General features: G+C 48.2%; 1 protein-coding gene across 2 annotated transcripts; it reads left to right on the top strand.

Moving 5' to 3' along the window:
• The first annotated feature begins 1,741 nt into the window (after positions 1-1,741).
• On the top strand, positions 1,742-22,614 carry Ctsb (cathepsin B). 2 transcript variants are annotated; one of them, NM_022597.2, is made up of 10 exons: positions 1,742-1,848; positions 13,598-13,748; positions 14,243-14,328; positions 15,852-15,966; positions 16,689-16,807; positions 18,299-18,384; positions 18,606-18,749; positions 19,272-19,388; positions 21,160-21,288; positions 21,726-22,614. In NM_022597.2, exons 2-10 carry the CDS (start codon positions 13,623-13,625, stop codon positions 21,821-21,823), a joined length of 1,020 nt encoding a protein of 339 aa, NP_072119.2. In that variant the 5' UTR covers positions 1,742-1,848; positions 13,598-13,622; the 3' UTR covers positions 21,824-22,614. The 2 variants fall into 2 exon arrangements, with proteins under 2 accessions (NP_072119.2, XP_063130686.1); XM_063274616.1 differs by lacking the exons at positions 1,742-1,848; positions 13,598-13,748; positions 14,243-14,328; positions 16,689-16,807 and having other exon boundaries at positions 15,893-15,966.
• The last annotated feature ends 639 nt before the right edge of the window (positions 22,615-23,253 follow it).

The raw sequence follows: 23,253 nt of genomic DNA on the forward strand, positions 1-23,253 counted from the left end.
CTCGGATTGACCCTGTGGCCTCCAAACTTCCCAAGTGTTGGGACTACAGGCTTCTATCACATGTGACTATTTGTCACTGTTTTGGTTCAGAAGAATCTCCTTTATTAACACACTGTGATAATGCATGTGCAGCCCTCAGCATATCTGAGGCGCTATAAAGGAAGGATTTACTGTGGTCTGTATGTCCTCCCATTTGGGCCCATGTGGAGGATGACATATCAGCACTGGTTGGCAGGCTGAAATCATCAGCTGTCTGGACAGGCTGGGGTGAGCAGGCAGTAATATGGGAATAGCTTAACATCTTCAAATGAAGCCTTCTTTGGTGCCATCAAGGTCACCCCAAGCCAGAGGCTTCTGGGTTCTTGTCTCTAGTTTTGAAGAATGAAATTCATGGACAGAAGGTGAGTTTTAGAAAGGGGGGGAGAACTGTAGGGAGCTGAAGGGAGAGAAAGGCGGAGCTCCTGTACAGTGGGAAGGTCTCCCCCACCCCCAGGGAGTGGGACCCCATTGAGCTTCACTGTCTGCAAGTCATTAGGGCTTTAGTGGATGGAGGAAGGACGGAGGATGAGCAGGTCAGTCCGATTTCCATTCCAGGTGTTGAGGTCCTTGCACTTTGGGACACAGCCTCAATGGCTTCCAGGAAAGGTTACTCCTTTGGGGAAAAGAGATGAAGACCCCCTTCCTGGCAGCCAGAGACACTCTGGGCTTAGATACTGGAAACTTCTCTAGCTCCTGCCAAGGACAAAGCTCTGGACATGCCAGGACATTTTTGGCTTTTAGCCAAGAGAGGCTCCTCATTCTCGTCTGGACTTTTTACCCTACAATAAGCAGCCAGTTCCACCTGTTGTCAGCAGCTGGGGCAGCTGGCAACAAGGTTTCTGGGTTCCTCTAGTATTCCACTCAACTGGGGTTCAGTCACCATTCTTCCACTCCTGGAGACCCTGGGGTGGGGTTGAGGGTATGATGTGACCTGTCAGATCAACTAGGTCAGACGTTTTTTCACTGGCTAGCCTACCACACAAGATGGGGGGAGGCTCATAGGGCCTGGCAGGAGCTCTGATTTTTTTCTTAAGATTTATTTATTTTTATTTATATGAGTGCACTGTCACTGTCTTCAGACACACCAGAAGAAGGCATCAGATCCCATTACAGATGGTTGAAAGCCACCATATGGTTGCTGGGAATTAAACTCAGGACCTCTGGAAGAGCAGTCAGTGCTCTTAACCACTGAGCCATCTCTCCTTCCCCGAGTTCTGAATTTCATAACATGCCTTGGACAGATAAGGGGTCTTGTCTGTCTGTCTGTCTGTCTGTCTTTCTTTCTTTCTTTTTCTTTTCTTTCTAAACTGGGGATCGAACTTGGGCTTCATAGGCAAGAGCTCTACTGCTGGGCTACAGCCCCAGCTCAGTTTTAGTTTTGATTGCCTTCCTTGGTCTGAGTATTTCTACACCATTATAGTCTGAGTTTCACAATATAAGGCCAGGAAGCTCCACTGGAACGCCAGCCATTTCCAGGTCCCTGATTCCACGGGGCCTTTCCGATGAATGAATATCGCGAAGATGTTACAACTTTCCGGTGCAGGGTACCTGCAGAAGTCTCTGGCGAGCATCTCTGGGCGAGATGGAGAGATCAACAAACTAGAGCCATACAGTGCAGACCTAGGCTAGGGAGCTTGTGGAGTCCTGGGATGAAGTAGGAGGGGCCGGCGGGGGCGCGGCCATGGGTCACGTGACGAATCAGCCCCAGCGGCGGGCGGAGCTGCGCCGTACTTAGGGGTGCACCGGAGAGGCCAGGAGTGGCTCGGTTCGGCTCAGCGACTGCGGGCCCAGGTTGTCGCGCTGCGCTCGGTGAGTTTGCGCGGGGCACAGTGGCTCCGCGGCTGAAGCCACCTTGGCTGGGTTGGGGGAGCGGGCTGAGTGGCGGTGGCGGAGACAGGCCCCTCGCTTGCCCAGGGCGCAGGCGCGGTTCCTCCGAGGCCGTAGATGCTATGTTCAGTATTGGATCGCGGTCCTCTGGAAGAGAAGACCTAGGCTCCGGCACACTAGTCCGGCAGAGCTCCGGGCCTTCACCCTTTAGGGCCGAGCCTGGTGACCCGCAGTGGTCGGCTTCTCTCCAGTGGCCATGGCGCACTTCAAGGGCGGAGGTGGAGACTTCGGGGAGCTCCGAGGGAGGAGCTTAAAGGGAGGGTTCGGCCCTGGCCCTCCTAGCTCGCAGACTGCGAGTCTCCGGGGTGCTCAGGGCGAGTATCGACCTGCATCTAGTGCAGTTTTGTGGTTTATTCTAAAGAATCTGCCCCGGGAACTTTTCCACACACAAACCCACGCAGTGCCTGGCACCCTAAAAGACCTGTTCTACTAAAAACAGGAACCTAGTAGTGGGTGGCTGGAGTGGAACCTACTCGAAGAATTAAACCGAGAAACAGGAAGAGAAGCAGAGCTAGAGAATAGGGAGTGTAGCACCTTTCTCTGGAGGGGAGAGCCAAGATGATGGGAATGTGGTGGAGGAGACGTGCTTGCAAAAAGGACAGCCTCCTTCAGTCAGAGCCCTGCTGGCCTGGAGAGATAGCACCCTGAAGGCGGCATGGGATCTTCACTGGCAGGCGGACCAGGAGATAGGTGAATTGGACTTGGTCCCCTAGGAGCCTGGAGTAAAGGACTAAAGCCCACCCTCACCTTGCCTCCACCTAACCAGATCCCCTCACCTGTTTGGGAAAGGAGATAAATTGTGGGGTTCAAAGGGAATCTTAGCACCTTTTAGTGTCTCGGGAACACTGATCTCCGGGTGCCTCCTGGGAGGGACTGCCGCGGAGGTGTGCTCTTCAGCCTTCAGATTCGGTAGCATGTGCAGAATGTTGGTGACGGTGCGCTCATCTTTCCTTGAAGCCCTTCAGGGGAGACTTGCTTCCCATAGGGTCTGGCCATGGTAACCTAAAACTCCAGAGTTCCCAGAGGCATACCAGAGCCAGGCAGTCACAGCACTTGAAGGCTGAGGCAGGAGAATCGCCGTGCCTTGGAAACCAGCCTGGCCTACATAATGAATTCCACGACAGTCAGACTACAGAGTAAAACTTAAAACAGTTTCACCTCCTACACTCCGGAGGAAAATGACCTTTGCTCCTTTTAAGCCACGTGACCCAGGCCTACGGGGACTGCTAGGGAGTCGGGGTAGGGGTAGGGTGGGGTGGGCCCATGCCTGTGCTTCACCAGCCCAGGTGCCAGCAGAGGTCTTTAACATTCCCCTTGATGTTGGCCTAAGTGGTTTCAGAGTAGTCAGGCAATGGAGTGTTGGAGCTCTTGGCTCCAGGTAGAATCGGTCCCCTGGAGGTGCTGATTCAGCTGTCTGGGCTGTCTACCCTTATATGGTATGGGTAGAAACCTTTAGATATCCGAGTCTTGGGTTGGCTACTGACGTTTGATGTTCTGATGTAAAGAAAATATTAGCTATGCGTGAGGTGGAACTTTATGCAATAGAACTTTTGAAGGTCGAAAGGGAAACCAGGGACTTGGTTGGTGTGATTGATATGTGAAGGGCAGTGGTGGGCTGGTAGGTGAGGTGAGGTGTACAAAGGTGTGTGTTGTCTTTGCTTAGTTAGCAGTCCCCTGCTCTGGTTATCTCAGTACTCTGCAGGAGCTGCCTAAGGAAGAAGGGTGGAGGATCCATCCGGAGTCCTTTTGTTACTGTAGTTTATTTTCTGCCCTACACTGAGCATGGTGGAAGTCTAGGGGTGGAGCTCTGCAGCATGCTGAAACTCTTGTCTGTCTGTCACGATGATATACAACCCAGAGCCTCGGGCTCCTATTCAAGCACTCTGCCACCAGACTATCATAGCCAGCCATCTTTAACCAGTGTCCTCCGTCCACTGTCCCTCCAGTTTTTTGAGGCAGGTGTTGCTCTGCAGTCCAGGGGGGCTGTGAACTGGACAACCCCCCTGAATGCTAGAGTTACAGACACAAGCTAATGCTCCTGGTTTAGGATTTCTTTCTTTTTTTTTTTTTTTTTTCTGAGAAACAGGTCTTATTGCTCACTGTGTAGTCCTGGCTAGCTTGGAACTGGCTATGTACACCAGGATGGCCTGGTCAGGGTGGGGTACACACACTCAGAGACAAATCTGCCTCTGCCTTCCCAGTGCTGGGATTAAAAACCGTGGGCCACCTACCAGTCATTTCATTTTTAGCATCAAGCTTGAGTACCCCTTCTGCAGACCTGTCTCAGGTTTAGATAGAAGTGGGTGGCTCTCTTCTGGTTGAGGTCAGTTTCCTGGTCTTGCTTTGTCCATCCCAGGGACTTTGGCAGCTGTTTCTTAGTCCTTCCTACTTCTGCACTTGAGATACAATGTATCCATCTATAAGTATTGTTTTATGTAACTTAATTATACTACCTGTCTTGTTCATTCAGTTTGAGATTTGTTGATGGTTGATACCTGCAGATTTAATAGTTACTTTAGTTTGTTGGGGACAGGTGGCAGTGTGACAGGGGTTTCATGTATCCCAGCTCAAACTCACCACATAGAGGAGGATGGCTTTGAACTCCTGATCTTTCTGCCCACCTCCCAAGCGCTGAGATCTCAGGTATGCATCCTAACAGGCCCAGGGAATTTAGTTTATTAGTCTTTTTTTTAAATTTGAGACAGAGCTTTTCTGTGTAGTCCTGGCTGCACTGAAACTCACTATGTAAATAAACCAGACTGGCCTTGAGTTTAGAGGTCCGCCTCCTGAGAGCTGAGATTAAAGGCTTGTGCCACCACACCTAGCTAGTTTATTGGTCTTGAATATGTTGACCAGCGAGACGCCTACTTTTATTTCTTTCCCTCCTCCTTTTTCACTCTTGCTTATACTGACACAGAAAATTCTTTTGGGCAAGGCAGAAGTAGCATGAATTGCGGGACATATGACTCACACACCTTCTGTTCTGCTAGATGACGATGATGCCACCTCTCTGTGTGGCCCTGCCACCTTCTTGCTGTTCAGAAGGTATGCTAACATTAGCTCTTACCAGACCTTACTTGTCAATGAGATGGGTTTCAGACACACCTGTGCCTTCACTGCTGCGAGTAGAAATTCAAGTTTAATTCCTTGTCAAAGGGAAGCTGTAATTGGTGAAGCTCCCCCTGGTTTTGTACTTGGTCACTTGCAGCACTTCTGCTAAAGTTCAATTGTTTGGGATTTTTTGTTTGCTTTTAAGATGGGGTTTCTCCGTGTATCTGGCTGTCTTGGAACTCCCTGTGTAGACCAGGCCGACCTTGAATTCACAGAGATTCACCTGCCTTTGCCTCCCAAGTGCTGGGATTAAAGGTGTGTGCCACCACCACCACCACCCAGTTTTGTTGTTGTTTTTTTGTTTGTTTGTTTGTGTTTAATGTTAGGGTTTAGCTTATCAGAGTAGTGAACAACTTTATTCCCAGCACTCTGAGTTCAAGGACAGCTTGATCTATCTAACGAATTCTAGGTTAGCCAAGGCTTCATTGTGACCCTGCCCCAAAAAACAAATAAAGCAAGACAAAAAAAAAAAAAAAAAAAAGAAAAGAAAAAAAACAAGTTTGGGTTTAGGTTTGGGATTCAATATTTGAGACAGGAGCTCTCATAGCCCAGGTTGGCTTCAAACTTGCTATGTAGCCACGGATGACCCTGAACTTGAGATTTCTCCAGCCTGTGCCTTTTAAGCACTGAGCTTCGCGCATGTACACCACCGCACATCTGCAACTGTCTGGGTTCTTTAGGTCGTAAGCCTGGGTATCTGGACTTGGGGCAGTTGGATGTAGTAAATACTTCTGTATGCATATGTGCTTCTCGAGGCACATTTGGCTGCATTTGGTTAGTATGGCTAGCCAGCTTGCCCCAGGAATCTTCTCTGACTCCCAAATCCTGGGATTACAAATGCAGGCCACCAAGTCCTCATAGCATTTAGCTGGGGATTAGGGATTCGGACCCAGGTCCTCAGGACTGCACAGCAATACCTTCCCACTGAACCCTCTCCTCCAAGCCCTAGTTTCTAATTTTTAAAATCAGGAAGCTTTTTTGTGATGTTGGGAGACTTTAAGAGAGTGAAGTCACCTGTAAGTTTGACATGGTTATAGTCACTTAGGTAACTGTGGTAGAATTGGACCTAGAGTCTGATCTCCTGAAAGTGATTGATTCCCTACTCAGGTATGGCCATTCAGGGCCTGCCCATGCCTCAGTTTCCCTTGCCTGTGAAATCAAAGACTTCGGGAAGGACCTATGTATGGCCTGTGATCTCAACTGTTAACCTGGTTTGATTGAGTCAGTAACTCTATAGTCTGGCCAAGATACTGCTCTTCTCTAGCCGGCAGGGTGGAAGAGAATAAGGCTGAAAAATGACAAGTTAGTATCCACAGAACTCTTAGATCAGAGGTGGCTGCCTTCTGACCTCTGACCCTCTGACCTGCTGATCTGGCCCAAGCAGGTGATGCTCACCCACAGGAGTCACATGTCCTTCCAATTTGCATAAGGTGCTGGCCACCTTGTGTCAGTCAAGGGTATATCAAATCATATCAGGATTCAAGTAGCCTGTCTCTCATTCTCAGCATGATCCCCTCTGGGTTTGGGGATATGCTGTGTTTTGCTATCAAATAGTAGAATAGACACATAAGGCTTTATTACAAATAGTATGATGGTCACAATTTTTTTTATACCAAATAGGTCAGTGGTAGGGAGAGGATGTGTTTTGAGACAATCTTATATTTCAGGCTGGCCTCAAATTCACAGTGTTAGCCAAGGATGGCATTTGGACTCTATCCTGCCTCTTCATGGGGTGTTATAGATATGTACCACTTACTATGTCTGGTTTAATGTGATGCTGGGGACAGAACCCAGGAGGCTAGGCAAGCATGCCAACTGAAGTATATCCTTGGTCTCAAACTGGGATACTTATGCAGGGACAATAAGTGTTGACCGCTGTGCACATAGAGACCTTTATAGTCAGCAGTGACCGGAGGCTGTACCTGGTGGCTCTGCCTGCCGGCAGTTGCCCCAGCCTGGTACACGGGCACTTTCCCAAAGAGTGGCTCTCCCGCTACTCTTCATTTCTGTGAGCCTTGAGAGAGTCCCAAGAAAGGAGAAGGTAGTATCCAGCTCACAGACAAAATGTTTCTGTTGTTGTCTGCCTGGTCCTCAGGCTGACCAGCCTGGAGCTTAATTTAGCCTGCATTCGAGTTAGGGAGCAAGCAGGGAAGCATAAAACACTAATCTCATTTTGCATCTCAAGGTCTTTAAAAGACTTGTACTGTGTATATTTTAGGAGCAGACTGGACTATACTACCTCCTGCATTTGGGACGCATCTCTGCAGGTCTTGGTCAAATTGTCTTGTTTTCTACCAATAATTAATTGGCTTTCCTCTTAAACGAGCCCCTGTCCTTACGATTTCTATGGGGAGGAAAGCGTTTATTTGGCTTATACTTCCACACTGTGGTTCAACATTGAAAGGAGGCGGGAAAGGAACTCAAACAGGGGAGGATCCTGGAGGAAGGAGCTGCTGCAGAGGCGATGGGGGTGAGGGTGCTGCTTACTGGCTTGCTCAGCCCCCTTTTTTATAGATCTCAGGGTCACCAGCCCAAGGGTGGCCCCACCCACAGCGGGCTGGGCCCTCCCCATCCATCACTAGTTATGAAAACGCCATATAGGCCGTCTAGGCCTGCCCACAGTCTGCTCCTGTGGAGGCATTTTCTCAGTTGAGCAGGTAGGTGCTCTGCCATTGAATTGCATCTGTGGCCTCCTCCTTCAGATGTGCTGCCTCGGGTAGATGGATGGTGGCTGTGGGCGGCTCTAAGCTGTTTGTTCATTAGAATCACCATGAATCAATCACACAGTTTTGAACTAGGAGCAAAGATGTGAAATCAGGAAACCACATCAGGTCTGTGATTCAGACTTAGCAAAAGGCGGCGTCTCTTGCCTCTTTCGGGTCTGCTCCGTACACCTTTGAGATTAGTGTGTCTGTTTCCACCATAGCTACCCCAGTGTTGAGCAACTGGGCAAACCAGTCAAAAGGAAATGAAGTTCCCACTGTCTTGTTCTGTGGGAGGACTGAAGCGGTTAATACAGGTGCCCTTAATGACAGGCAAAGCCTAGACAAGTTTGTTTTTATGGAAGAGAAGCTCGTAAAGTGCAACATCAAGGTCCTAGCATGCCTCCCCATCCTCTTCCCACCTCCCTAGGGCAGGGTCCCTCTGCACATCTGTGATGGATGGCCACAGTGTGGCTGCACAGTTAGAGCTGGTGTGCGAGAGGTCAGCCCCATGTACCACAGTCAGGGAGAGGTGGATGAAGATCACTTTTGTGTGTGTGCCCTTCCTTATCCTGTGCCAGGACATGGCAGGTAGCCTGTGGGACTTCATTCTACATATTCTGTCTCCTTTAGCATGTAGACTTGGACTCCAGTCTGCCTGAGACTGTGATACCAAGAAAGCTTTGTCAGGCTTGCGCCCACCCCCACCCCCCATGTTTAGTGTGTGCTTTCTTCACCCTGGCTTCTCCTTGGATGTTTATGCCATTTTCTTCTAGAGGCCCAGGAGTATATTTGTCTGAGGAAAGGCATCCAGCTCGTTTGGGAAATGGTTTTGCTGTTGATGGGATCACCAGTCTATTCTGTTCATGTGACAGTGACAGTAGTAGTAGCAGGACATTTGATATACTGATTGCTACAAAGGTTTGAAAAGGAAAAGGGTAGTGGAACCCAGGACCAGCTGACTTGAGCTGGAAATAAACGGTGCCCACAAGTGCTCCCTACATGTACACCTGGAAGAGGAGGCCGGTTAGCCAGCCCTCAGTGTACTTGTGTGTCCCATCCCCCCTCTTTTGTGAAATAAAGACTTTCTGTTAACTGAAATGAAAATCACAGAATTGGGAAATACAAGGATCTGCTTGCTAAGCTAGGGGAAGTGAAAGCTGGTTTTGTAAGGCAAAGGCACAGAACCCGTGACATATTGACAGTTTTATGGACAGCTTAACTTGTCATTGTCACTCTTGGCTGTGTGACCAAAGTGCTTGTGCGCGTGCTGTCTGGGAAGACTGGCATCTCCAGGGAATCAGCTACTGGTGCCTTAGGTGGGGAGAGCAGGCTTCACACACTCCAGTCTTGGGACTCAAGCCTTTTGACAGGCTTGTGGATTTTACTGCGGGTGGAAGCTTGTTTTAACTCAGAGTCCTGCCAAGTGAAGGCTTTGAGAGTAGGTTTGGATCAGACTGGAATTAGCCATCACAAGTCGAAGGACAGGGGTTTAGGAAGAGCGGGACCGAGCCTTCTCTAGCTAGCTGCTCTTTCTTTCAGTGTCCACTGATGCAGGGTTTTTCTACCCTCCTCTGCCCCTCACATCGCCTGGGGACATGGTGCTCATTACCACCTCAGAAGCACAGGATCTGAGCCTCAGGGAAGGGCAGTGTTTATGGATGACAGAAGTGAACCAAGATCTGGATGTTAGTGTCCATCTCTAATAGAGCCTCCTCATGCAGCAAGCACAGTGGCTGGTGTCCAAGCGAATCCCATCTTGATTCCACCCCTCATTCCAGCCTCTTAAAGGAGGAGTGGAGAATCTAGGTATTTGAAGGTGAAGCCTCCCACCCCCCTCGGGGCTCATCTTGGTAGGAGGAGGGTTAGGTAATTGGGTGGAAACTGCAGAACTCCTGAAGCTCCAATGCCTAGGTTTGTAGCTGTGTAGAACCCCGGTGATGATGAGGATAAAGTCCAGGGCTCAGAGGTAGGCTGCAGAACCAATGGAAACCCAGCTTCCTGGAAAATGTCCTGCAGCTGCAGCAGCTGGGATCTGTAAGCTGCAGAACCTGGGAACTCTTGCGGTTGGGAGTGCGTGCGATCTTTGCAGTGGCAGAAACCAAAGACATCTTGTTTAAAATTTTAAATTTGTTTAACTTGTTTAGAATTTCAAGTTACCGTGGGAAAGAACCTTTCTAACTCAGCTTATATTTAACAGCTCAACAGATGCTAAGTCCCTGTGGGGGATCTTGGGACACTCTAATTCTCTAACATACAGAATGTTGTGAACCCAAGGGTGTCAGTCCTTCAACATAGGAGATCCTAACAGATTTACCAGACCCTCCTTCATCTAGACTCCCACCCTAGGGAGTGGATACTCCAGGGTTTCTGCATCAGTGTCTGGGAGGAATTAGTTTCTGGACTTAGGGAATGACTTAGCTGAAAGAGTATTTATACAAGGATCTGAGTTTGATTCCTGAGGACCTGAGTGACCCCCAGAACCCATGTTAAAAGCCAGGCATGTTGGTGCACACTTTGTAATTGCAGCACTGGGGAAGCAGAGACAGGCTCACTGGCTAGTCAGCCCTCCCTATTTGGTAAGGTCCAGGGTGTTTGGAAATAAGCTGGAGGACACCTGAGCAGCACCATCTGTGGTAGTCCTGGTCTCCAGAGGCACACACACATATTGTATTTGCACACACATGAACATGCATGTACACAGACACACAAAGTTAAGATCCAGTACAAGGCAGAGAGTGCTGCTGAAACGAAGAAAGGACACAATGACCTAACAGTATGATTGGAGGCCCTGTGATGGCTGACACATGGTCATGTGAGACAGCTTCCCATGAGTCACTGGGAACGCATGCAACAGTAAGTGCTGGATAGAAAGCCCGTAAGGCAGAAGGAAGTCTTATTGGTGGCAGGAGATGGTGGGTAACTCATTCAGGAGCCATTTTTCAAAGGTCTTGTTCTTTGAACCTGTGATTCTTTGTCAAACAGTGGATTCCTTGGTAGGTATGCTGGGGTGCACTTGGCAGTCACAGCCTTCAAAAGGCAGAAACCTGAAGGTCACTGTAAGTTTCAGGTTGGCTTGGTCTATGTAGCAAGTTCCAGGCCAGTTGGGGCTATGCCCAAGGCCCAGTCTTAGAGCAATGGGGTGAGGAGAGAGGACTCTTTGAAATACAGGAACATATATGTTTAAAGGTTTACATATTATCCATGTGGCAGGCCATTTCCCACTGTATAACAAGTCACTGTATCCATTTTCCCACTGTGGAATTCCCACGTTTCTGATGTGAGAGTGTGTGGTGCTGGGGTGGGAACCGAGTCTCAGGTGTGCTAAGCCCACGATATCAGCTGCATTTCATCCCCAAGTCGTCTGATCCCCAGGTTGTTTTATCGAGTACACAAAGCCTTTAATGGGAGCTGTTTTTTCCCATATGTCTCGATCACTGTAAGAGTCCGTTTTCTCCTTCATCAAGCAGGGGATTGAACTCAGGCCATTTGGCTTGGCAGCAAGCACCTCTGCCTGCAGAGCCACCCCACTGGCATAGGACTTTTAACTTTAATGCGATGCCTAAAGGGTTATGTTTTATGCCAGGTTTAGGCTTTCTAGGGAGTTAGTTTTGTTTGGGACTGTTTACCTGTTTCATTCGGTATATCACAGTGTAGCCAAGGCTAGCTTTGAACCCTTGCTCCCCGGCTTCATCCTCCTGAGCCCTAGGATTACAAGCACGCCTCAGGAGCAGCTCAGACTTGTATGTGTCTGAGGTCGGTCTGCCGTCTGTGTACAGAGTCAGTCCATCCTTGTTTTCCCACAGCAGGCAGCCAGCTGTGTAAGCACATCTGCAGGAGTGTTGTCACTTCCTCTTTCCCCACACACACTTGTCCCACGCCCAAGGTGAGCTTTGAGTGGCCTGACTTTTTTTTTAATAGAACTTTTTTGAGCCAGAGTCACCAGGCATTTTATAATATATTATGAGGTTGTTCCAAGAAGGCCTCCATTGGATCTTTTCTAGAATCTTCTTTCTGTCCATACACATAATAGATGAGTTGTTATTCAGACTCCCTGCCTTGTACCTACCACACACACCAGACTTTTGTTCTGACTCACTGAGGACACAACTCTGCAGCTTGAACTTAATCGAGAGTTTTTAGTTTTCTTTCAGTCCAATTTCACGTCTGTGATCCAGCACTCAGGAAGCAGGCAGGAGGAGTCAGTCTGTGTTCCAGTGTCCTATCGACCTTTGACCTGACATAGAGCATTCACTCCTGTAAGCCCTAGAGTCAGGGCAGAGTCCCAGCCTACCCACACTTACTGTTGTTGCTCCCACCAGGTTCAAACCACATGTCAGCATCCAGGAAAGGCCTGGCCTTCATTAGCTACTTGCCCAAGAGGATGACTCATGGGTTGAGCTGGAAATGACTGTTCCCCTGAGTCTTGAGTCAGTTCACAAGGTCTAAGGGCCAAGGTATTGATGTAATGGTTTTCCTTCTCGAGCCGGAAGCAAAGCCCTTGAGTGACAGGAAAAACCAGAGAAGAGAGGTTTCTAGGAGCCTCGTGTCCTGGCACAGTCTGTGTGCTTCCTTAGTTACCAGCAACTGATACCAGCCCAGCTTATGTTGGCTTAAATATGCCAAGAGTGGGACTCACAGAGCTGGGGAGAGAACTTAAGCCTACAGTGAAAGGAAAGAACCAGCTCCTAGAACTCATCCTCCAACCTGCACACAATCACACACACACACACACACACACAAACACACACACACACACACACACACACATACACACACACACAATGAATTTAATGTGTTTTTTTTTTTTTTTAAGATTTATTTATTTACTGTATATGAGTACACTGTTGCTGTCTTCAGATGCACCAGAAGAGGGCATCAGACCTCAGTACAGATGGTTGTGAGCCACCATGTGGTTGCTGGGATTTGAACTCAGGACCTCTGGAAGAGCAGTCAATGCTCTTAACCACTGAGCCATCTCTCCAGCCCGAATTTAATGTGTTTTTAAGTGAGGCTTGTAAACCCTGCTTTTTTTTGTCTCCTTACCCATTGACTCTTCTTAGGACTCACAGTTCAGTGGTTTGGTGGGTTTTTGTTTGTTTTGTTTTTTATTTTTTTTTAAAGTTTATTTATTTATTATATTTAAGTACACTGTAGCTCTCTTCAGACACATCAGAAGGCATCAGATCTCATTACAGATGGTTATGAGCCATCATGTGGTTGCCGGGACTTGAACTCAGGACCTCTGGAAGAGCAGTCAGTGCTCTTAACCACTGAGTCATCTCTCCAGCCCATGTTTTGTTTTTTAAATTTAATTACTTTTTTTTTTTCTTTTCTTTTTTTCAGAGCTGGGGACCGAACCCAGGGCCTTGCGCTTGCTAGGCAAGCGCTCTACCACGGAGCTAAATCCCCAACCCCTTAATTACTTTTTTTACACGTATCCTCTCAGTCATCCCTGCCCCCACTCCCAATCCTGTTTTTCTTTTGCTTTGTTTTGTTTTTTGTTTTTTGAGGCAGGCTGTGTTACATGGCCCAGGCTGAACTCTGTTCTAATACCTTACACTTCCCAATACAGGGTTCACACTACATCCAGCTTAAAGCTTAAAGCTAACTCTTCTAGAACACCGGAGAGAGTCTCTAAACTTAGTCCATCAGGTGTGTGTGTGTGTGTGTGTGTGTGTGTGTGTGTGTGTGTGTGTATATGTATATATATATATACATATATATATATATACATATATATATATATATATATTGTGCGTGATATCTATCGGCTCCCATCCAACCAGGCTTCACAGTGAGGCCTCAGTAGTACCCGTGTGTGGAAATCATTTTGATGTTGCCTATATCCTTTCTAGGTGAGTGCAGGATCCAGCTTCCAGGATGTGGTGGTCCTTGATCCCTCTCTCTTGCCTGCTGGCACTGACCAGTGCCCATGACAAGCCTTCCTTTCACCCACTGTCGGACGACATGATTAACTATATCAACAAACAGAATACAACATGGCAGGTAGGCTGTGCTGCTGTTTCCTGTCTGTCTGTCTGTCTGCCTGCCTGTCTGTCTTCCAGGGTACCTGCTTGGGGTACCCTGTGCACACTGCCTCTGAGGTGACTAATTGGCCGTAGAGCATTCTTTTCTGGAAGTTGAGGCCCATGGAGCATACCACCTTCCTCTCTGATCTCCATGTGTGTGCATGGGGGTACACATACATGTGAGTCTTTGTACATGGAGGTATGTGGAGGAATAAGTGAGCTTCAGAGTCAGGGGGACCCTGTGGAAGATGAGGTTCCTTACTACTTCCTGCCACCATTTCCTCCAGGTCTGGGGCAGGTCTCTGAAAGCAGGTTAGAGAAGACACTGTGGTCTGAGAGCTGTGCTCTGACTCTGAATCACTCTGCCTGGTCCCCTAGCTCCCTGAATTGAACAGGACCCCTGATCTACTCATCCAAACATGGGAAGCCCCTTGGTGGATAGGTGACTGTCGTGGTGTAACTCTCTTTCAGGCTGGACGCAACTTCTACAATGTTGACATAAGCTATCTGAAGAAGCTGTGTGGAACTGTCCTGGGTGGACCCAAGCTGCCGGAAAGGTGAGTGGCACAGCCTGGAGTGAATTGTGAACAATGGTGCTAGTGTTGGGGTGTAGGGAGGTAGAAGAACCCTCTCTGGATTCCCTACCGTGTGTTCTTCAGAGACTCAAATGCTGGATTTACTACCTTGTCTCCAAGGTATCATATCCCAGACTTGGCAGTTGAGGTCTGGCTGTACCTCTGAATAATTTAAGGAGAGTCCATAGAAATTAACCATTAATGTTTTATTTTTCTGAAAAGCTGCAGTGGACATTTTTATGCAGAAATTGTTCCTAGCCAGGATTAGGGATGGCCATCCAAGCACGGTGATGGTGTTGTCTAACTCAAGCCAGGCTGTGGACAAGGCACAGTTTAATATTGTAGAAATTCCAAGTGAGGGGTAGGAAAGGACTGCTTTAGAACCAGGGCAGAATATGTATGGGAGCAAAGGCCTATACTGCAGATCTTTCTTGGCTCTCCCTTCTGGTAACAGCCATACAGATATATACTGTGCCCTGAGGGGATTCCTGTGGCCTTGAACTCATGACCTTCCTGCCAGACTACATCCAGCTCCTCTACATCCAGCCCTGATACTAGTCCTGGACATCAAACTGAGGACTCATACTCAGCTGTCACTTTTGCAGATGCAATGAGAGAATCTGAATATTTTCTGTAGACAGCCAAAACCCCTGGTGTAGGCACATCCACTCTAGCATTGCTAAATGTCTCTTCAAGGAAAATAAAATAAATCCCAGGACTGGAGAGATGGCTTAGTGGTTAAGAGCACTTGTTACTCATGTAGAGGATCTGGGTTCAATTCCTAGCACCTATACAGTGGCTCAAACACATCCATTAACTCCAGTTCCAGGGGATCTGGAGCTTTCTGACCTCTGAGGGCGACAGGCTCATGTGTAGTGCACAGACATACATGCAGGCAAAAAAACAAACAAAACAAAAACAAAAAATCCTAAAAACCCATGCATACACTAAATAAATAAATCTAAAAGGATAAATCACATGTTTTCCCTTGCATATCCACTATACCAACCTAAAAATAAGCCTGAAGAATTATTGTTATTTAAAGTAGTTTGAATGAGATACAATGAGATGTGCCTGTAATTCTGACTTTCCCTAAAAAGTTGGTCTAGGTAGGAGGACCTGGCTAGAGTTCCTGGCTAGCTTAGGCTACATCGCCAAACTCTATCTCAAAGAAAGAAAGGAAGAAAGAAAGAAAGACAGACAGACAGAAAGGAAATGGGGGGAAAGGACCTTGAAGTACCAGGACAGATATCTGTGATGGGGGCAAAAAAACAAACCCCATGCATGTGCTCCATGGGCCGGGTGGTTGAAAAACACCCACTAAATGGGCATAGAGCAAGCGCACACAGTGCTGAGTCACACTAAACAGTGGAAAGCCATAAAGGGTACCTCCTGCCTGTGTCTCACCACTTCTGGGAGATACATACAGCCCAGGGCACTCTCCTTGCTGAGTCTTTCGGGGGTGGGAGTGAATGGTAGCCTGCAACAGTCCTCCTTTTGCACAGGGTTGGGTTCAGCGAGGACATAAATCTACCTGAATCCTTTGATGCACGGGAACAGTGGTCCAATTGCCCGACCATCGCACAGATCAGAGACCAGGGGTCCTGTGGCTCTTGTTGGGTAAGATCCTGCTGGTGGGGAGGGCTCCTGGAAGAAGATCGGTTGGGGTATTGGCATATCTGAGTGGGATGAGCTGTGTCAAGGCAAGCAAGGAAGTATTCGCAGTCAGTTTCTTCCCATTACTGTGGTTTATGATCCTTGTGGTCGGGAATGGATGGAGGGGGTGATGGGCGTGCCCGGGTCTTGTATATCTAGGTCTGTGCACACAGGCTGTGAAGCTACTTTCTTTCCCTCAGTAAAGAAGGCAGCTCTGATCTGACAGAGCCTCAGGATTGTCCTTGTCTGTCAGCACGCTGATTTCTGAATTGTGGCAAAACACACAAGACAGAAAATAGAACCCTCTTAGCTAAGCGCATAGTTCAGTGCATTAATTATGCTCCCAGTGTTGGGTGGTCATCTCTATGGCCCATCCATACAGTCCTTTCATCTCCCCAAATGGACCAGTTCAGTTGTACTGACTGTGCACCCCCAAAAGCCCTATCTCCCACCTCCCATCCCCAACTACCTGTGCCCATGCTGGCTACCATCTGCTCTCTGCCTTGGAATTTGCTCCATGTGAGCCAAGTCCTCAAGGCAGAAGGCCTGGGTTAGTCTCTTTAATGCTGTATGAACCCGAGAGACCCTTCTGACACTGAAAAGGTCTAAGCACTCAAAAGGTCAAAGACCCTCCCTGCTTCATGGAAGACGGGCTTCTTACCAAGCGGGACTTCATATTACCACAGGCATTTGGGGCAGTGGAAGCCATGTCTGACCGAATCTGCATTCACACCAATGGCCGAGTCAATGTGGAGGTGTCTGCTGAGGACCTGCTTACCTGCTGTGGTATCCAGTGTGGGGATGGGTAAGTGTTGGGCACCTATTCCCTGAGACCCTAACCCCTTCCTTCTCTGTGCTGAGTAACTCAGGGGTCCCCGGGAGGGGAAGACTTTTCATGGCTGAGACAGAGGGTAACATGAGGGTTGCAGGCGGACTCTTGCTGCTGCTGCTGTTGAGCCAGACTTGCCTCAGCTTGGTGGGGACAGAGCACTAGCAGAACATCGTCTCCAAAAGTTGTGCTTGCTTTCTGTTCCCTGTCTGGCTTTGTCTCACTTGTCCTTATCATCCCTCGCCCCCAACCCCCACCTCGGGGGAACATACTTGGTCTGCTCTATAAGGAGGACAGGCTCCAGATGGAGGGTGGGCTTAGTGTTCCAGAAACTCGGTTCGTAACTCAGGTGCTCACCAGTGTCGTTTGGCCCTTACTCAATAACATGGTGCAGGTTAGACATTCCTGCAAGTTCCAGAATGTGTGTCTAGGCCTCACCAGTATCTAGCAGCAGGAAGAAGAAGAAAGGATACTGCCCAGCTCTCACATGCAGCCTTACATGTCCCTATTCTGCCTAATGCTTTGGAACTACAAGGGACGCCACACCTTGTTTTACAAGAGCCCCCAACCCAAGTGGATGCCTTCAACGAGAGGCGTATCCACTGTGGCTGTAATTTTTAGAGTCCAACAGGTAGCAGTGAAAGCAACATGAATCTAACTTCCTTCATGATTTAAGGCATAGAAGAGTCATTCTTAGCGTACGTAGATCTGCTTCTGTTTGACATGTCTGAGCTGCCAGCATCACTGATCTTACAATTGGCTGTCAAGGATTACTTGAACCCACGCTGCAGTGTCACAGCTGTGGATGACCAAGATGGCTCTCAGTTGACTAGACAGTAGTGTGTACAGTATACAGCATGGATACTTTTGACAGAGATGCTTTATGTTTTGTACTGAATGAACCAGGGAATGTGAGATTTCATCTCGCTGCTCAGGACATTATGCAATTTAAAACTGGAGTTTTCCACTTAACATGTTTAGACCTTAGTTGATGGTATAACAAAAACCTTAGAAATCAAACTAGCCTGGCCTGGTGTTGCATGCCTTTAGTCTCAGCACTTGAGAGGCAGAACAGGAGGAGGTCTACATAACAAGTTCTAGAGCAGCCAGGTCTACATAGAGAGACCCTGCCTCGAAAAAACCAAAAAGAATGAAAACAATAAGGAAGTGGGGATGAGGGCTACTATACTCCAGGGAATTGTGCAGTTGAGAACTACTGTTCTAGAAACGGGGGAGTGTTGAAGCTCAGTTTAATGTGGACATGAAAAAAAGAGAGGTCTTGTGGACAAAGATGGAGCTTGGTTGAGTCCCTGGTGGGGCGCCAGTGAAGAAAAGACGAATTGGGATGTTGGACTGGAGGATTCTTGTGAGGACAGTGTATCCCAGGGGGACCTTGGCATCTGTACTGTGTAGTGACACTTGGGAGCAGCTGGGACTTTCTTGCCATTGACAAAAGCTGTTTTTCAGCTGTAATGGTGGCTATCCCTCTGGAGCATGGAACTTCTGGACTAGAAAAGGCCTGGTTTCTGGTGGAGTATACAATTCTCATATAGGTGAGTGTTTGCCTACAACTCCTGTCTCTCAGGCATTTCATAGGCAAGTGTCAGTGGCTTCTTTTCTATGGTGATGGGAAGGTAAAAGATAAAGGGCCAGCTGATGGGTAGTTAGCCAGACCATCTTCAATACAGAAGCTGCCCCGTAGGATATAGACATGGTCTGGCCTGGGGGCCCCGCGGTAGGGTTGCAGGCTGATATCGTCTCCTCCATTCTTCAGGCTGCTTACCCTACACCATCCCTCCCTGTGAACACCATGTCAATGGCTCCCGTCCCCCATGCACTGGAGAAGGAGATACTCCCAAGTGCAACAAGATGTGTGAGGCTGGCTACTCCACATCCTACAAGGAAGATAAGCACTATGGTAAGCTGGGACCGGGCTGGGGCCTGCTGAAGGAAGAACAGGTCAAAGTCACTTAAGAGTCCAGAGAGGGGTCGTGGTACACAGTTTTAATCCTACCACTTGGGAGGCACAGGCAGGCGGCTTTCTGAGTTCGAAGCCAGACTAGTATACAGAGAGTTCCAAAACAGACAGTGCTACACAGAAAGAAAAAAAAACAAAAAACAAAAAACAAAAACAAAAAAACCTGGAATAGCAAGAAGGAAAGCTGAGGTAATTCACACCTGTCTCACTGAAGAGAGATGTACACCACATACTTCGGTCCACACTCTGTCTTGTGTCAGCCCATTGAGCTCCAAGGGACCAGGCAGATTGTTTTGCAAGGGGTTAGAACCTGGATTTATACCTTGGGGTCCTCTTAGCCTCTTCTAGGACTGTCTAGCTTTGCTTAACTTCTTACCTAGGGAAGCCTTCCTTTACCTCTTCTGGAGGCCTGGAAGGGCTCTAGGCACTTGCTCACCCTGACCAGCTTTGTTTCTTCTACAGGGTACACTTCCTACAGTGTGTCTGACAGCGAGAAGGAGATCATGGCGGAAATCTACAAAAATGGCCCAGTGGAGGGTGCTTTTACTGTGTTTTCTGACTTCTTGACTTACAAATCAGGTACTAGTCAAGGATTGGAAGGAAGTCAAAGCTCAAGGGCTCAGGGTCTACATAAGCCAGCAGGTGTCACGGTGAGGAGGCCAGGGGACTGGGGACTCCGTCTCCCTCCTGCTCGCTCTTCTCTGGGCAGATAGTCAGCCTGTGGTGGTGGTGGTCTCATGGTCGCAGCTTCCTACCTGCTGTGCTCACTGGCTTCCTCTGAACATGGTCTCCGCAGAGGCTCTCCAGGTCCCTTTCCAACCTTGCCAGACCAGCTCTGCTCCATTCTCTGCTGTTGCTTCTGCCTTCTACAGCATCGTTCCTGTCTTTGTCTCTCATCCATATTTGACAGTGGTTGTTTCTAGGCAAAGGCCTAGATCGCCTCAGTTGTCCATGTAGCTGGGATGACAACTCTCAGAATCAGGGTTCTCTAGAGCAGTGGTTCTCAACCTGCGGGTCTCAACCTCTTTCAGTCAGTTTGTAACAATGACAATATTTTCTGCATATCAGTCAGATATTTACATTACTATTCATAACAGTAGCAAAATTAGTTATAAAGTAGAAAGAAAAATAATTTTACGGTTGGGAGTCACCACAACATAAGGAACTGTAAGGATTGCAGCATTAGGTAGGCGGAGAACCACTGCTCTAGGAGAACAGCTTAAATTATAGATATCTTTTTATTTGGAGAGGATTTATTATAGGGGCTTACAGGCTGTGGTTCATAGTCCAGCAGTGACTGTCTACTAACAGAAGGTTCAAAGATCCAGTACGTCAGTCCATGAGGCTAGATGTTGCAGCCTGTCTTCAGTCTATGCTGGAATCTAAATAGGCTCTGATGCCAGTGAAGGAATGACTAGCAAGAGTAGGCTGGCAGAGAGAGCGAGCTTCTTCCGTGTTCCCCAGACAGTGTGGCCCAGATTAAAGCTGGGGTGTCCTCACCTGCAACGATCTGAATTAAAGGTGGATCTCCCCACCTCAGCCATCCAGCTTAGAAGTGCGTCTTCCCACTCCAGATGATCTAATTAAGAAAACAACTCCGCACAGGTGTGCTCAGTCATTTGGGTTTTAGTTAATTCCAGATGTAATCAAGTTGACAACTAAGAACAGCCACCACAGCACGAATATCACTCAGTTTGAAGAGTGGATTACCCTCAAGTGGAAGGCCTGGTTGACCAGATCTCTAACACCTGAGCAGCACCGCTTCGGTCAGCTGACAGTGGTGTGTGCCCATCTCCCCTTACCTCTCCAGAGAACCCCAGGAAAGAACTTGAAGAACTCTGCGAGCTATCTAAAGCTTCACAGATGAACCCTGACATGGAATCTCAGGGTGTAAAACACATAATTGACCTAGGGTTTTAAGTTTGCTTCATAACTTAAGAGTTTATCAGAACCTTGATTTTTTTTTTTAAAGCCAACCAAACAATATTTTGTAGGAAATTTGCATTCTTAAGTGTGTTAGGCTTCCAAAAATATTTTTGGAAGTGCTAGGCATGGTAGTGTACACCATTAATTTTAGCATGTAGAAGGTAGAGGCAGGCAGATCTCTGAGATTACCTTGGTCTACACAATGAGTTCCAGGCCAGCTAGGGCTATTTAGTGAGACCCCCAACCTAGGCTCTTGACCTGCTAGCAAGTGCTCATCTTGAGTCCCTCCTCCATCCTTCTAGAAATTTCTGTGTAGGAGACCAGTTGGTTCCTGACAGCCTGTTACTGACTGGGTGGCTAGTCTTGGGAATCTGTGGGCAGACAGTGACCTGTGTTCAGTCATAACTGCCTTTTTCTTTCCCAGGCGTATACAAGCATGAAGCCGGTGATGTGATGGGAGGCCATGCCATCCGCATTCTGGGCTGGGGAATAGAGAATGGAGTACCCTACTGGCTGGTAGCAAACTCCTGGAACGTTGACTGGGGTGATAATGGTGAGTGGCAGTCCCCCTCCTCAGACCACATAAGCTATGGGCCAGACCACCATAGCCCCTTCACTCCTCTGTGGCCCGAGGTGTGGACATGATGCCCTAAGTGTATAGCCCCAGAGCTCCACGTGGTTTTGTATACAGTTCCCATTGCATGAGCAGCCTGGGAAGGGAACTGAGGGATGGTCTCAGATGATGCTGGGCTTCAGGTAGCTCACTTCAAGGTCTGGATGAATCTGAGTATACCAGCAAGGGTCAGGCCTAAGGCCACTGGACATAGTGGCTGCAATCCCTGTGCTCCTGTAGCCCTAGCACTTAGGATGCTGGGGCTAAGAATGGAGAGTGTGGCCAGCCTGGGTTACAGAATGGGGCATCATATAAAAGAAGGGTTAGACCAAACTCAGGGCATACTTTGAAAACACCTTATTTTTTCTCCATCCCAGGTTTCTTTAAAATCCTCAGAGGAGAGAACCACTGTGGAATTGAATCAGAAATCGTGGCTGGAATCCCACGCACTCAGCAGTACTGGGGAAGATTCTAATCTGCTGGGACTTGATTGTATAGTCCTTAGGAGACTTTTTCCAAAATTTAGCAATGCAGGCAGGGAGTGAGGCAGATAGGAGTCTTTGATTCTTTGAGTTCACCTAACATGCATGAAGCTTTCAGCAAGGTTTGGGTGACTGGACCAGAGCTGCCCCCCATCAGAGCCACCCTACCTGGCTCCCTTCTAGCCTATCCCATGACAGTGATCACAGCCTACATCCTAGCCTCTCCCTAGACTAGTGCTGTGTGTAGCGCCTGCTGCTGTGGCTCTGTCTGCCATCCCTCCCACCCCCACCTCAGCATCCCCAGACCAAGGGCTTTGGCTGCAGGATTTCCAAAGGAATGAACACCAACTACATGATGAGAGGACAGATGCCACCCGCCAGCTGCACCTTGAAGCTAGTCACTTCTAGGACTGTGGCAGGCTTTGATGGCCCAATGCAGTTCTCTGGAGAAAACTACCTTTCCCCAAGGCATCTGCACCCATTGACAATGGTAATGTGCCCATCTCTCCTTGGTCCTGCCCTCAACCGATGCTTTTCCAGTCAGGGTTTTGTTTTTTGTTTTGTTTTGTGTACCTCAACTGAGTTATGAAGATTTGTACTGGTTTTACAGATCATCTCATCGTATGGATTAGAACAAGCTTCGTGGTCAGTTTGCTGGGTGACCGGCAGACACCACAATCAAACTAGTCTGGGAAAAACCTGCTTTTTTGTTGTAGGTGCCACGTAACCCTGTCAGTTTAACAAGGAATGACCGTGCCAATAAACCAATTCTCCCTCTGCTTGACATCAGGCTCTCGGCCTTCTGGAGGTGGGGTGAATGGTTTTGTGCTGCACTTTCAAGGCTTCTGTGGTGTCTCCCTGGTTTCTTGTCACCGTCAGAAACCATACCTGCAACTGTGCTCAAGACTTGGAGCACTTCTTCCTGTTTAGAGAGGAGGGAGCTACACTTCACACTTTATTAACCAAGGCAGGCACTCCTGTGTATCTCACATATGACCAGGGCTGCCATCTTTCTAGAGGTCTACATTTCCCTAGAGTGGAGCCAAAGCTTGTGTCCCATGTTTTAAATTTTCTGGGTCACTATATTTCATGGATTTTACAAAAACAGTGTAGTGCGGAGGGGACAGGGAACTTCGCTAATCAGCATTGGCTTCATTGTCCTGTGAATGTTACTTCCTCCTGTTAAATGAGAGGGGCTGATTCTCTGGAAACTGAGGAAGCTTGCCTTCCCGTGTCAGCAATCAGAACTCTATATCAACGCAGTTCTAAATGCCTGGCGAGTGTACACATGCAACTCAGCTTGAGGCAACCTGGCTTGGGTACTGGGGCCTCAGTACTCCAAGACAGCCCCGCCTACCCTCAACTACAGCAACAGCTGCCTCCTACACTTCCTTTCTTGCCTCACCACGTGCCCACCCACAAC

This window comes from Rattus norvegicus, chromosome 15 (assembly GCF_036323735.1).
Source record: "Rattus norvegicus strain BN/NHsdMcwi chromosome 15, GRCr8, whole genome shotgun sequence".
Taxonomy (NCBI): Eukaryota; Metazoa; Chordata; class Mammalia; order Rodentia; family Muridae; genus Rattus; species Rattus norvegicus.

Bases quoted from the DNA above. Each gene is read 5' to 3' on its own strand.
- Ctsb (NM_022597.2), top strand. From the start codon at position 13,623: ATGTGGTGGTCCTTGATCCCTCTCTCTTGCCTGCTGGCACTGACCAGT. The intron at 13,749-14,242 runs GTAGGCTGTGCT...ACTCTCTTTCAG, and splicing joins AACAGAATACAACATGGCAG to GCTGGACGCAACTTCTACAA. The intron at 15,967-16,688 runs GTAAGATCCTGC...ATATTACCACAG, and splicing joins GGTCCTGTGGCTCTTGTTGG to GCATTTGGGGCAGTGGAAGC.